We start from the raw sequence: 15949 nt of genomic DNA, 5'->3' as shown, positions 1-15949 counted from the left end.
GCGATACCAAAAGTAACCAAGAAAACCAGAGTACCAATTGCATCCCAAAAATGTTCTCAGTTCACAAAACTGATGCAATGTGAACACCAATGGGGGGTGGCAGCGCCCCTGCCGACTCCCAGCAACCATAATGAAGTATGGCATAAAACGATAGCCCAATGTCAATGGTCAATAGAACTTGCTGGCCAAAAAGAAAGTTCAGCTGGGGCCTGATCTGGAGAAGAGTTCCATACTCGCCTCGGTGACGCTACGGGGAGGAGAGGACCTGCTTTCTTTGCGGGGAGACTTGGCGTTTTGTTTATACGTACAACAAAATTCCTGTGCCTCTGTGGGGCTGTCAAAGACACGTGACTGACCATTGATCTCAACGCGCAGTCTAGCGGGGTATAGCATGCTATTCTTTAGGCCTAGGTTTCTGAGCGTGGCTTTGATTCCGTTGTATTTGCGCCTGGCCTCCTGGAACATGAGGGTGAAGTCAGGAAACAACGACAGTTTAGATCCCTGCCAGATGGTGTCGTCCTGCTCACGGCCATTCTGAGTGACTTATCTCGGTCTCTGAAGAGTCGCACAACGATGGGTCTGGGTGGGCAGCCATGGTTAGGTCTAGGTCCCAGCGACCGGTCGGCCCGATCCACCACAAACCCCGGGGTGAAAGAATCTTTGCCAAAGAGGTCAATCAAGACCATTCCACAAATCTGTCCATCCTCCGTGTAGCTGTCGACGCTGGAACTCCAAGTATGCGAACAATGTTGCTCCGACTTCGCGCCTCCAAATCCTCATTCTTAACTGCCACTTCTTTAAGGATGCGTTCCACCCTGTGCAGACGTTTGAACGTTTGCGCCGTCCCATCTTCCAGTTCGGAGGTGCGTGATTCTACCACATCCAGCCTCCTGTCGTGGGCCTGTATTTTGGAGCCCAGATCCGCCGTGTGCTTATCCAGGGTGTCAAAGCGTACGTCCAGGGCTCTAAACCCCGCTCTCCTTTCCTGCAGGAGCGAACCCATGGTGCCAGGAGGATCCTCCAGCGTGTTGGCTTGTTGTCCGCCTTCCGCCATGTTGGTGACTTCTCCGGGGCTGTATCAGGGACTTTCTCAAATGGGAGTGGTCGCTGTTTGGGATCCTTGCGACCCATGCCTTTGCCCAGGTCAGGAGGTGGGGGTTGGCGCACTTTGTTTTGGACAGGTGGTGTCGGAAACAGTATCGCAGGCGGTGTGGGCACCTTGTCAGGGCTCCAGCAACTCTGAGAGGGAGTGGTGTTTCGTCGCCTAGGCAGGGTTTGCAGCACCTATGTGAAGTGTGCGTCTTTCATTGCGTATGTTCCCAACGCTACAAGAGTCAAATGCGCCCCAGTGGAGGTGAGATTGACTACGATCCGGGCGGGATGTGGTCAGCCTGCTTACAGATTGATTGAGATGGAAGCACCGAGATCCACGGAGGGGGGTGGCAGGGGGGCGTCCGTGTAAGCAGTCCGGTGGGGATGCAGCGGAATGGGGGGATACAGCCGCAGAGCGGCAGCCGAGTGCCAGTAACCAGGGAAGTAGAGCTGCTGCAAACAAGCGTTTTTCCCGCTACGCGCGGGAGTCCTGGAAATCGAGCGCCACTTGTATGCCCATGCGTTGTCTCCCCCCTCGGCGGTCAAATCTCCAGAGTGGCTCGGGACACAGAAGGCCGACCGTGCCCTGCTCCAGAAGCGATCTCAATGCCTCCGGAGCCGAGACGCCTGCAGCGGTGTCTCAAGCCCCACCGCCTCACCTCTCCCCGACAGTGTGGGGACAATGCCGCTTGCCTCTGCTTCGGTCGCTCTTACAACTGGATCGTGACTATGCCGCCATGTTGGTATCAGCAATCGTCCACGTCATTGGCAGATTACTGCTCACAAAGCGTAGATCGGGCAGCTGCTGACTCGAATACAGACCGGAACATTTCAGGCGTACATTGCTGTGGAAATCACAATCTGAGGCCGTGCTGGATCGCTGGGAATGTTTGTATTGCCAGGACAGCTAAAGGAGCTTTAAAGCCGCGCGGCCATCTTGGTCCGCGGCTAGGCCATGCCCCCAGGTTACAGACTTACTTGTAAAGCACTCGCATCATTTGCAACAAATAACCCACTTTCTTGCAGATGGCTTTTGTTTATCAGAAGAGCAATCTAGTGGAATTCATTGACCTGTATTTTAGGAGTAGTAGAACCTTTAGTCGACTGTAGGTTAGATAGTCAGCCTGGAGAGATCTTGCCTATTCCTTCTCTGGCGAACATGGAAGAATAAGGCAAATAGCAATTTTGAGTGGAGAGCACTATGGGGTGCACCTTGTAGATGAAATTATTTGGAAATCCGGTGTATCCCACTCACTTGTCCTTTTCCTATGTCAGTCCGTTTATGGCCTTGTGTGGTGATGATAGCTTCTTTTTGATAAGTACTGTGAAGGTAGTGTCGAAGCAGTTGTGTGAAAGCTGGGCTACCTGACCAGTCTAAAGTCATCTCTTTAGGGGCTGAAACAATTTCAGTTGTCAACCAAGAAAGTGTTTTTTACTGTTTGGCTAAAGGAGGATTGTTGCCTAATGAGTGATTTGAAGACGTGACAAACAGTGTGTGCAGGTAGAAACGATTCCAGTGGACCAAATTTCTTAATGTTGATACATTACCGCTGGCCTTGGGAAATTCTGGGATAGGTAGCCGGGGGATTCATTCACAGTAAAAGGCAGAGCAGTGAAATACATGTCAGAAGGATAGAATTCGGGCAAGGCACAATGTTTCCAGAAAAGCGTTTTTTCTCAGTTTCATATGGCGCAAATTTGCCCAGGTTGCCTTAGAGCGCTTTCAAAGAGAGCCAGACTTTATACATTTTTAAGCAGGTGGAGAGTAAGTGACTTGCCCAGAATTGCAGTAGGTTGAGCCAAGACCTGTTCCCAGTTCTGAAGTTGGCAGCGCCAGCTACTTAGCCACATCTCCTCCTTATGTTTCTGTATAAAATGGCATCAATTAACACTCAGTTGAAACTGTTTCAATTTAACTTTCCTTGCAGGACCTGTACCGATGTATGAATAGCAGAAGTGTGTAAAAGGGTCTGAGTGTTCAAGGTCTCCATTGCTCAATCTATATATGAATGTCCAACATTACAGTAGTTCTAGAAAGGCTGGAGACATCACAACGGAATTATGAACAAAATAGTAGAATTAATAGGATCATTCAAGGAAACGTTTTATAAATCCTTAAATGATGCCTCCATTGGCTATGATGGAGTGAAGTAGGCTAAAAACAGAAGATGGCAGGCATTATCCTACAGTTACCTCGTCAAAGTGGAAAATTGACATGGATCGCAACTTATCAGAAAAAGGTTATTTGGACAATGATCTTGACTTGGCGACTGCCAATGTTGTGTGAGTTATTATGAGACTGTGAGTGCAAGGGAAAGTGGGTGGTATGAGGTTGTAATGGAAAGTAGTGGTGTTTTACACCTGCCACATTAATGATGGTGCTGCCTGTACTTTGCTGTTCCACTATGCGCGTAAGAGTACCACTGATCCAAGGATTGTGTGAGATAGATTGTATGTAGCCTTCTCTGTTTAACAGTGACTATTTATCCTGTTTAAGATGTTTAAAAGTTTCACAATTATCTGTGAATTTACACTAGTGATGCATTTCATAAGTTATCAGTTTGATGGTGGTATTAAATATTACTTTTCGTTTTAAAGGTCTGCTACCACAAGGCAGGAAAGAAGATAATATGCCAGTTGTATTTCCATCCCTATCTTGTTGATGCCTGTGTGGTTGTTTATCAAGAAAAAGCGTGGTGGACTATTCCCTGATAGGAGTGTCTGATGACGATCCATGGATTGTCTTGGTTGGATATAGCTTGGATTGCATGGGCCCATTTGAGTTCTTTTAGCTTTCTGAGTCCTAGCATTGCCTGTTAAAATAGTTCTATTTCTCTTCAAAGTTTATGGAGGATGAGGAGGGGCTGAATTTGTACCTTTTGGAAACTGCAGTGGGCGATTCTTCTGGTGAGCCACGTTGAAAATATGTAACTTGATGAGAACTAGGGTAATCTTGTTTTCGTTTTTTGGTTGTCTAGAATTTGTCAGCATTGCATCTATTCAGTTCAAAGCTCTAGAGTTCCATTAAGCACACTTCTACCTTTTTAGTCCCACTAGAGTGGCCCTTTATTAATCACGTGGTGCCAGATGTATAAATTGGCAAGGGTTGGAAAGTGAAAACCTGTAGAGATAAACTTTACTAACCGTGCAAGGCTTACTGCTCACTGACATTGCCCCATGGCCAGTGTTCATTTACAATTATACAGAGTGCATCCAAAGAATACACAAGTTTAGGGCACGCGAAAGGTAACAATAATCTGTACATGAATATCGGAACAAAAATAAAATTTTCATTTTATATATATATATATCAATTAAAAGTTTGTAACAAAAAAATAGAGGGTGCACAATACTAGGTTCTGAACATATAACTTATATTCGCTGACTCAAAAAATATAGTCCCAAGCAGAAAAAACCCTTCTGATCAGTCCACCGAAGGTGGCTAGAGTTTGTGTGCAGTAACAAAGATCAAAGTATATCGTTTTATGATTCTTCTCTTAGAAAACACTCTCTGTGTTACTACCCAAGGAGTTTATTTGATTTGATTTGATTCATAAGTTTTCTGTGGGTAATACAAGTTGGGTCTTGAAAGTTAAAATTACAGCTGTTCAATACGTGTTTCTTGAGATGACTGTCCCGCTTCCTCACTGCTGACAGGAGTCGAACGACTGTGAAGTTCAGAACTCTGTACATCTGGCCTTTAATCATTACCCCAAAGTGTGGCCTTCACATATCTTGTGGCTTATACATATTTTGCATTCCCAAAATTATGAAGAGCCACGTCCAGTTATTTCTGATAATTAATTAATTTCCTCATTACTCCTTCTTCATCTCGCCTCTTTCTTTGAAGGGTTGAACTGTTTTCGGAATTGCATTTTCCTAGGTAACGTTAATTCATCTTGATGGCATTTCTGACAAAACTTTTCAATTGTTGTTCACCCATTGTACCATTGGGGAAATGACCTCTTGATGCAGATGCATGTTATGTAGGGCTCGTGCCCCTGTACCCCAAGGGCTCGAGGACACCTCGAGGGCTCATGGTCATCAAAGGGTTGGAATGTAGGTTGTTTGAACATGGGGGGTAGCGGTTGGGGCAAGCGGTGGCTGGAGTCTGTTGTACCGGCCAAGAGTATAGTCTGCTCTTACCTGTGTCCATAATAAATCCTCGTATGCAAATCTTCACTGTTGTCCGACGCCCCCCATTTCACAAAAAGTTTGGTGACGGTCTTGGCTGGTGTCTGGGCATCAGCAAGCGTACGTGCGGCATTCTGTGAGGACACGGCGACTTCGAGGTTCTGAGCAGACTAGCGAGCCCTGTGTGGTTGGATCCTAGGTCCTCTGGGTGTTGAGTGTGCACACCTGTGCCACATTTTGCCTTTGACCCTTGGTTGGTTGCCCGTGGCTGGAGGCGAAGCTCGTGGCAGCTCTAAACGGGACCCACTGCAGTTTAGAGGCTTCGTCCCATTCATCCCGCCTACCCTAGGAGTTGGCCTGTCTCACAGCTGGGTTTTGTGTGTCTCCGCCCACTTTGGCTCACGTCAGTGGCGTAGATCTCCAGAGGTGGAGTCTTCAAAGGGCTTCCACTCTGCCTTTCTGCATTGTTTGGGAGTCAGCCCGCACCACGGCTGGTGTCTGCGGGTTACCGCCCTCTCTGTTTCTCACACCTGCAACAAGCACTTCTGGATGTGGAGTCTTACTGCTGCCTGACGCTACGTTCACTTCTCGGAGAACAGGTCTTACGTTCCATTTTTTGGTTTTTTTGCGCCTTCCATCAATCGAGTTTGTGCCGTGTTTCTTCAGTATTCACGCGATACTGGAGTTCCTGCTCTTGCTGTTGTTACAGCGGTGGATCAAGATGGCTTTTCCTGGTATTCTACGGTGATGGGCACACCTGGTAAGAATTTTCCTTTGTGCATGCACTGACCTCTACGGTGATATACACACCTTGATTTGCCTTGGGTTATTACTGTTGGGGAATTCTGTTCTCAAGTACTTTCTGGTCGGTGATGCACACACCCAATAATTTACTACCTGTGCTCACACAGCGACAGCCGTGATGTGCACACCTTTATCACAAGAGATTTCACCTTTAGCCTAAGTATTGTTTTATCCACATTTCTTTTAACCTTATTTACTGTGTATTTTTCATCCTGCTTTTCTAATAAGTTGGGGTCTACTGCAATTTTAACACAGAAGCTTCAGGAAGTAACGCTGTACCTGCGCCTGTGATATCACCACATGTTTCAGTTATTCCCCCACCTTTTTTTATGCAGCCTGGCACACCCCCATGCCTTGGGATGATTGGGTTCTAATATTAGATAACTATTTGGAAGCATTAGATGGAGGGGTGTTTAAGCCTTCACGGAAAAAAAAGCTTTTTGTTGAGTGCTGTTGGTAAGGAAGGTTAGAGAATGTTCAGGTGTTTGCCGCAAGCTGTTGGTGTAACCGGTGAAATCCTTCAGGATGTGTATATGGAGGCCAGATGCAGATTAGAGCTACGTTATGCCAAGAAGGAAAACATAGTTATGTCCAGGTACAAGTTTTATGCCCAACATCAGAAGAGGAAAGAGAGTATTGATGAATTTGTTTCTAGACTTTGTGAATCATCCACCAAGTGCAATTTTGCGGTAATGACGGATGAACTCATAAGAGACCAATTTATTGTTCAATGTGCCAACAAGAAAATCCAGGAGAGATTATGAGTGACTAAAAACCCTAGCTTGAGGGATGCTATAGGGAAAGCCAAGGTTCTGGCACAGACTAATTTGTGCATCAAGGAGCTATGGAGAACAGAACAAAAAATGTATGTTTCTGAATTGGGTGCTGTAAACAAGTTCTCCCAGCCTAGTTCCTCCCGTGCCAAACACTTTGTCCAAAGAGGTAGGACTTTGCCTTCTCCTGCCCCTAGCAAGTGATGCAACCGTTGTGGCAGCCTCAATCATGCTTCTGATTTCAAGTTGTGTTTTGCTCAGAACAAGGACTGCTTGAGGTGGGGTCGATTTGGACATTTTGCAAAGATGTGTAGATTGGCTCAGAGAGGCAAAGTTGCCTGTGTTGTTAAGACTGCCCAACAAGTTGAAACCCCAGATAGAATTCTATGTGTCAGTGGCCTGAAGATGGTGAAAATGATTTACATAGACTAAACAGACCCAAAGCATTATTTAAAGTGAATGGCAGAGAGGTGTTGCTGATGGTTGACACAGGTTCCAAGCACACCATATTTCTCAAAACAATTTTTACACATTTGTGGGGGAGTACAGACCTGGAACCCAGGGACATTACAACCACAGGTTACCAAGTGGAAACAATCGACATAGGGTTTATGGAATCTTTGATTGAGTTTGCAGTGAGGGCTGTTTGTGGTAAGGTTTAGGTCTCTGAAGATGGGCCTGCTATTTTGGGTTGGGTTCATCAATACGACCTCCACATCAAAAGTGATCCAAGAGCTCCCATGCAAGCCATGGTGGTAGAGGATGAATCTGTTGAGAATATTTTGAACTCACTTAAGTATGTTTTCAATGAAAAAGTGGGTCTACTGAAAGGATATGTTCATAAGATTCTATTTATAAAAGGCACGATTCCTGTGCAACACAAGCTCAGGAGAGTCCCTGTTATTGTTAGAGAAGGTGTAAAATAATTATTGGATGAAATACTAAAGGAGGGGATTTTTGACCCGGTGGAGGCTTCCGAGTGGGTTTTGCCAGTGGTTATCACACGCAAAGCAGATGGTCGCCTGAGATTCTGAGTGGACTTGAGGTCCCTCAATCAGAACATCATTGCTGACAACTACCCTCTGCCTAACATAATGAACTTGTGATGTTGCTGAAAGGTGATAAATTATTTTCCAAGCTAGACCTTAAGAGTTCATACCACCAAATCAAGCTCCACCCGGACTCAATGCCCCTCACTGCCTTCATCACTTTAGAGGGAACTTTTCAATTTAGCTGCATGCCTATTGGTCTCTCTTCTGCGGCAAGTGTTTCAACGCATGATGTCACAATTTGTTAAGGGAGTGGCTAACGTCTTGTATTTTCAAGATTACATCTTAGCATTGTGTTCCTTGACCGTTTCATCAAAAACTATGTTGAAACAGACTCTACAAATGATTGCTGACTTAGGAATTACCTTTCGCAGGGAAAAGTGTTCTTTTCTTACTGAGAGCGTGGAATATTTGTGCTATACGTTATCATTTGAGGGTGTCAAACCTAAGAGAAGCATTCTCAAAGCCGATGATCAAGCCCCAAGACCCATTGATATGGATCAGCTGAGATTGTTCATGGGTCTCATTGAATATTATGCGAAGTTTAAGTGTTTCGCTGACTAGACTGAGAAACTCAAGGCCCGCTTGAGGAAGGGTCAGAGATTTACAAGGAGCTCCGCACAACAGGAATGCTTCGATTCCATTAAGAAAGAAATTTGCAATGCAGGGATTTGTGCTCCTTTTGACATCAAACTAAAGACCATAATATCTGTTTATGCTAGTGCGACAGGCTTGAGTTAACTCCTCTATCACAAGCATTGTGAAGCAGAGAGGACAGTGACCTTTGCATCTAGGACACTAGCCAAGTCTCAAAGGAACTATTCTGTTATTGAGAAGGAAGCCTTGGCTACCGCTTGGGGTGTTGAGTACTATCGCACGTATGTGTGGGGCACAGAATTCTTATTGCGATCAGATCATAAACCTGTTCTTACTGTTCTCTCTCCTGGAGGCGCAGGCAAAGGATCTGCTCGATTAGCCAGATTGGCAGCTAGGCTGCCAGACTATCGTTATTTCCTTGAGTACATTCCAGGTTGGCAAAATAAACAGGCTAACTGCATATCTAGGTTGGCGTTAGACGGGTCTGAAGCTGATAACACTGTTGTCTCTGATAAATATGATAATCCCATTGCTTCTGTGGTGGATGCGGTGTGTGAAGGGGCAGGTGCTTTCTCCTTGTAGGAGTGGAGTGAGGAGATGGCTAATGACAATACACTTATCGAAGTGATGCGTCTGGTGACCTCTGGTAGAAGAAGAGAGAGTTGTGTAACTACATCTGTACGCCCCTTCCTCAACATTTTGGTGGAATTGTCCACTTATGGTAGCAAGGTACTTATGAGAGGGGACAGGTTTGTTCCTCCTTTTGCATAAGGGGCAAAATCATTAGAATGGCTCATGAGGGTCACCTTGGCCAGGGTTTCACTCCACGTCGGCTCAAGGTGCAGTTTTGGTGTCCAGACACGGATAGTCAGATTTTGGAGTGTGCCATTAGTTGCAAGATCTGCAAGGAAGGTGAGAAGAGACTCAAGGTTGGAAAACAAGCGGTCATGGGTCACATCTCCAATCCCGGCAAAGCTTGGCACAGTGTCTGTATTGATTTCATTGGTCCCATGTCAGAGATGGACGAAGAGGGCAGGAAATAAATGAAGCGGATATACTAAAAAGCATTACTTGATTATGGATATCAATGATACGTTGCCATGCTTGTTTTTGTTGGAGAGCTTAGAATCCTTACAAAATTTGAACCAGCAGCTTAGTTGCTCTTTTCCAGAGACCTAAACTGTAATGGCAGCTTTGGTACATGACAGAGTATTGTGTGATTCTGGGAGAATGTAATACAAATATGGGCTGAGTATGTAAATATGTGTGATGTAAGGAAATTAAATAGAAAGGCAAATGCAGTCTGGTCCTGTCCTAATAACATGTCCTCACCCACCATCTTGCCCCCCTTTTCATCCTGTTGTCTTTAATCTACTTCCCACAACACTCCACACACAAGATATTGCTGTTTGTATAGACTATCACATTTGGGATGGTTCTGGTGCTATAAAAATGTCCTCCGTAAAGCACGCAATTGCGCTATGAATCTAGTTTTGCACTATATCAAAAACGTCAAAATTAAAGGTAACCTGTTTTAATAGAGCATCTAATGAAATTGATTTGTTTAATACTACATGCTTTGGTAAGTTACGTATGAGCTGCATATTTATAAATAAAATACTGGTGTGTTTTTGTAAACAAGGAGTATTTACAGCAAATTATTCTCATTTGTGGCCAGCAGTCTACATTGTCTATTAACTTTTGCGTTTATTTATTATTTCAAGGTTGCTTGATGGAATGTGATGCACCCAAGTGGATTAGTCATCTTTGAACATGCTACGGAATAAAGTTTCTTAAGCCATTCCCGTGGTCTGCTGATCGATAGAAACTTTACAATGGATATAATGAGTACCAAAGCCAGCTGTCCCAGTGTTAGCATCCCGAGCCATGATGAACATCGAGAGAAAAAGAAGAGGTACACTGTAAGTATGCCGCAACCCCACGCGTGACGCATCCTCATGCAGTCCCAAAGGCTTTAATGAGAGATTAGACCTTCTTTAGCACATTACCTTGCTTTGAAATGCTCCATCAAAACACTCACCTGCCATGTAAAATGAAAAATCACCATAAGAAAGAAATGATTAGCTGAAAGTGGGTTTTGACTTTGGAATGGACAAGCAATGTTAAGTATACTTGCAGGACATAAAGGTTCCACAGTTACTGGCACCAAACAAAAAAAATGGAAATTGAATTTGAGATATTAATCTCTATGGCATAACCAATCTTAATTGATGCTTTTGTTGATCAAATCCTTTTAACGTTATCATAAGTAGATTATTGCTAGAACAGTGTCACAATTGTTCAACCAGTACACTGCTTACAGGCAGGTCAGTTGCCCCAAGAAAATCATTAAACCATCATTCAATTGACACAGCAATAATCATATTGAGCATATTTAATACCATAAGAGAGGGTCAATTGTTGTTTCTTCATGTTACGTAGTGTTTTGAGTCACAGATATGGATAAGCCAAACCAAGCTATGCAATTACCTAGCATGGGTGATGTTTAAGCCATTCTCACTGCATTTCTCTCATAATCAAGCACTGGGAACTTGGCAAATCTGTATACTGGTCAATGTATCATATTTGTGATTTGATCATGATTCAAACAATAAATTAGTTGAATCAAATATGTTTTTGAATTTGGTACAATTGATTCTAAAATTCTTCAGTGATTTGCAGACCTGTCCATCCTCTAATCAGTGCCCCATAAGTAGGCATCGTATTAAGCACCCTCGATAGACAGCTGAGAATGATGGGTATCTGGAGCCGATCACCATGACAGCAGCTATTGAAGGAAGTACCTCACACATTACTTTTAATATTATTTTAATGCATTTAGCATTTTTTAAATAAAGAGCTCAAATTGAATCGGCATTGAGTTAGAAGATGAATCCAAAAGGCCCTTGAATGCACCTAGGACAGCTTCCAGAATGATAATTTGTTTCGTTTTCTAGAGGGTTCAAGGGTGTTGTCCGGTGTGGGGGTAGCGTGAGTGCTAGTTCACAGTAACCAAGGACTGGACACTGGTGTGAATCTTTTGAACCATGAGATTGTTGTTGCATGATTACTATTATGAGAGGCAGGCAGCACAGTAGAAGATTTGTTTTTTTCATTAATATTTTTTTATTTTATTGATATAAAAATATGATGTTGCAGTGGGGAACGCCAAAGCTATGGCTCTTGTTTCATAAATAAAATATTTTCTACATATTCTCAGTATGTCCATCTGCAGAGCCACCATGGCTGCCCACTCCAATTTTAAACAGGGGGACATAACAATTAACAAAGATATGGAACCAACCCATTCAATCAAAGGTGGCCGGAATACATCTTTCCCTCCCTGTCCGCTTAAACCTTAAATGGGTTATCAACCCAATAATTAATACTACATTAAGACAAATCAACTCACCCACTGACCTCAAATGCTTCTGCAAGAGTTCATGCATTATAACCTTTTATCTACAGAATACATGTACTCCTTGCCCTCGTGCCCGCCATCTATCACAAAAGATAGTATTCCAAGAGACTCCTACTGATCTACTCTTCATTATCCCATTCATGCTCTTCCTCCTGTTTATGTTCTCCAGCACCTGGTCAGCAAACAGCAAGGTTGTGTGGCCTTCACACTGCAATGCTTTTTTTATGTTTGCCACCAAAAATAGCTCTCACCCTCATCTGTATCTTTTGTTGTTCTGTTGGTCCTGATGTTATGGCATTATCCACATAAATATATTATTTCCTTCCCTTTTTCCTATTTACTCATGTTTTGTGTTTCCTTGCTCTTCTGTTGATGTTGAATTCCTTCATTGTGTTATATATGTTAGCGCTGAGATGCCCAAGGGTATTCACGCGGTTTACAAATCCCATAAACATATGAGATTTTGTCTGGTGAGTTGCAGACAGAAGAGGATCATAAATAGCTCCCACCCATGCTGTTGCTGCCAAAGCAAGGGGTTCACTACACCCGGGCCCATAGAACTTGTTGCAGCTCTACCTTGTTTGCTTACTTCAAAGGATGGTTAGGCCAGGTGTAGTAGCACATCTCTCCGTGGACTGGCACACACTTTTATGAGGAGTTAAGAAGGGTTAACGTCTGCTCTGCACTGGTCTTTCATGGTGCTTGGAGGATCGGAGCCATCTTGGGGGACAGCCCACCATGCCTGCAACACTGGCATTTTGTTACATCGAAACACATGCTACCATGGTAGGCAAATATTTGGTTTTGGTTAGTCTCTGCAAAAAACACTCTTCGTAGTTGATATGTGCTTTGAGAATCATTGTAAAGCAGTTTTAAGAAATGTTGTTTTATCCGTTCTTGCAACTGTAATTTTGTACTTTTTTTGTCTTTTCAAACCGGCTCAACGGAGTTACACCAAATTTGGAAAAAACTTTATCGTTGGCTAGAGAAGGTGATTTTTGTGATTTAGTGTAAATCCATTAAGTAGTTTTTCAGAAATTGAGGTTCAAAATTGATTGAGATCAGGATGGTTAGATATGCGAGAGTCCTACAGGCACGCAACTTCAAGTAGTGGAGCATTCTTATTGGCCGAGGGGGACGCTCCCTTCCCCCACCACCCTCTCCCGTCTGCCTCTTTGCTACGGGGTCTTCTGGTCAGCCACCTTATTTCTGTTCATGTGTCTTTCAAATTCTGCTTTTCCCCATGGCAGCTTACTTCTTTGGGCAATGGGGTAGTTATTTGCTGTCATTGACTCTGTTGTCCTGTGGATGATTGCTGTTTGATACATGTGCACAACTACCTGAAAATGAGTGATCTACAGTGCTTGGACTGTACTGGTGGGCCACTTCTTTGGTTTTCCATGTTTTTCTTTTATACGTCCCCTTTGATGTAATTTTTGTGTTCGTTATTGCTTTCATAGAGCATTCTGCAGCTCTGCAGAAATTCCTAATGGTTGCACATTTCATCTACAGTGCAGTGTGTTAAATCCTGTCTGGCTGCAACTTCTACCCTGGACGGCCACCTTGGAATGATACTGTCCTTACTGTGACATTGCTTGACCGACCCAAGATGACCACCATATTTAGAAGCACCATATTGGCTACTTTGTATTGGTACAAAAATGATAATTCTCTTTACCTTAGCAGGTGTAGATAGTTATCCAGGGCAATGTTTACTGAGCTGCAATCTTAGAGTGGTATTGTGCTTAGGTAATCATTGTTTTTACCGCCGCAAGATGACCAACACATTGCTTCAAAACCTGGCAGATATGTTGGAACGTTAAACAAGGATACACTAGGTACATTATATAATTGCAAGATGACGGCCCACTAATATATTTAATTTTGCAAGTATACATCTGCCAAGGTTAATTGACAGTATGTACGTATGTGACTTTTTGAATGCCTAAACTCAACAGTCACTGGCAATGTACTTTCAGCTATAAGCCAGATCTATTGACAGTGCCAGTGCTAGTTGAATATTGTGTGGTAGTGCTGGACACTGTTTTCTGGAGTCTGGTTAAATACCTCGATTGGTATTCATGCCAGTAAAGGCAACCAGTGGATTGTTATCAGAACCATGCATTTTTCTTTTGACATTAACCTTGCAGCTTCAGTATTCTGTAGTTTCTTTTGCTGGTGAGTTTCTTGTAAGTACTAGAGAACTGCATCCTACAAGGCGTACCTTTTTCCGTTTGAAAACTCCGCAGTGGAGACTGCCTCAAAGAATGGCTGTAATCTTAGTAGTAATAGTTAAAGTTGTCTGCTATAGTTGTGGGGATTAGCCCAACTTTGACCATATTCACAGGATGTGATGCTCAGCACTGTTACTTTTTCGTTCATATTATTAAGTAGTAAACAGATATCTCACATTCATACATGTATGGATTCAACAAATTATGTTAAATTGATGGTTTCCCTACTAAGTAGATGCAAAGATAGATAGATGTATGTACAGAAACATAAATCGGTATGTAAAAGTAGGTCATGGAGGGGTTTATGAGTTAAGGGTATAGCATTAAAGGTTGACATCCTGGGCTCTACGGAGGACCACATTTTCATAATTGATGATGTGTCTGAATTCACAGGTGCAGCAATATTTTATTTGTTGTCCTAGAGACATTTATTAACCCGTTAGGCAGGATGTTGTAGTAGATTCTCATATGTGCCTCAGGGGTCAAGTAGTAGAACGAGTACACCTTCCCCTTTTGAAATGAAGGAGAGTAGTTTACACTCTAGACACATTAGGGAGATTTTTTTTAGGTCTCGCCTACGCAGCGCGCAAGCCCTGCTTAGGAGGGACCTCTTGAAATCGCTCCGGGCTTTTGTGGAAACTCGTGCACTGTTTCCAATGGGCCCTCGTGAATGTGCGGCGTTTGCCTTGCGGGAGCGAGCAGCGGCGCCATCTGTTAGCAATTATCGTGCCCGCGGCAGCTCGCTCTCATATGGTGAATGCTGTTGATGCTTGTGGGCCGCGCTCGTCTTTTCTTTAGAATTGTGGATACACCATGATTCTTGCCTTAGATTAAACAAAAAATGCATGCACGCTTGGTGCCAATACGGGGCTGCAGATAAGGTGGTAACTCCAGTGTGTACGCCCTGTTCAGACTGTGATGTTTGTTTTTGCACGTATCCTGCTTCTGGTCACACGCTCGTGTAATTCATTTAATTGAAGTGTATTTTCATAATATTTTCTTAAGTTAAATGTTTCAGCTGTGAATCTTATTGCGCGCTGTCTGTAACTTTCAATAGATTAGGTTTGTGTCTGTGTTCGTGTTTCACACGAATCATTGTATAGCGCAGCGACGCCCCAGGTGCGCAGAGGGGGCTTTAGAAATCCTCTCATGTCGATAGATTTGTAGAGTTTGTTCTTGGTGTTTACATTCGGGACACTTCCTCAGAGGGCCCGAAGGGTAGCCCATGGGTGCAGATGTGAAGGGGGGGAGAAGGCGGGTTGTTCAGGGTTAGACACGGCTAGATCTCGGCCACCTGCCAGGTTCCACTCCTTTCATTCTCCGTGTCGCCCCCTCCCTCGGGGTACTCCTAAGAGCTCCGGCAGGCGGATTCACGATGGAAGAGGTTTTCGCTGCTATGAGATGGGCACACAAGTCAGCCACAGCTTGAGCGATAGCTCGGAGGATTAATACACGTGCTGTAGAAATGCGTGCACAATGCGTATGTATATCACCGGAAACCAACAGGGCCCAGTCAACCCTTCATTGTTCTGGGGTTCATAAAACAAGTATTACAGATTTGTATAACACAAATTCCTGTACTATACAGAACAAACATTAGGCCTGCTCATAAAAGGTTACCAGGAATGACCCTGAACAATTCTGTTTATTACGCGTGGTGTAGCGAAGGGCCTTGGGGTGGAAAGAGTTTTACTGAATTTTCCCACGCCTTCATGTGAACTCTTTCTGTTAGCAAACAGCAGGGTATCTGGGAGCTCCACAGATATCAGGGTGTCTGGATGCTCAGCATGGTAGGGAGCTGAACGTGTCAGGGTGTCGGGAGGTCAGCGTGGCGGTGTCTGAGAT

At 43.9% G+C, this 15949-nt stretch overlaps 1 protein-coding gene and 1 long non-coding RNA gene across 4 annotated transcripts in view; one reads left to right on the top strand and one right to left on the bottom strand.

Annotated features, from left to right (window-relative positions):
• LOC144828763 (uncharacterized) overlaps window positions 1-15949 on the bottom strand; it is a 442674-nt gene that overhangs the window by 45406 nt on the left and 381319 nt on the right. The window lies entirely within an intron of this gene.
• Window positions 1-15949, top strand: part of SGK3 (serum/glucocorticoid regulated kinase family member 3) — a 517133-nt gene that overhangs the window by 171783 nt on the left and 329401 nt on the right. For all 3 annotated transcript variants that reach the window (XM_078687207.1, XM_078687206.1, XM_078687205.1), the window contains one exon: window positions 10174-10371. In XM_078687207.1, coding sequence (XP_078543333.1) covers window positions 10285-10371 — 87 coding nt within the window. In that variant the 5' untranslated portion in view covers window positions 10174-10284. The remainder of the gene's footprint in view (window positions 1-10173; window positions 10372-15949) is intronic.

This window comes from Lissotriton helveticus, chromosome 4_1, assembly GCF_964261635.1.
Source record: "Lissotriton helveticus chromosome 4_1, aLisHel1.1, whole genome shotgun sequence".
In the NCBI taxonomy this organism is placed as follows: Eukaryota; Metazoa; Chordata; class Amphibia; order Caudata; family Salamandridae; genus Lissotriton; species Lissotriton helveticus.
The sequence above is the reverse complement of the archived record's forward strand: the minus strand, read 5'-3'. Positions and strand labels throughout refer to the sequence as shown.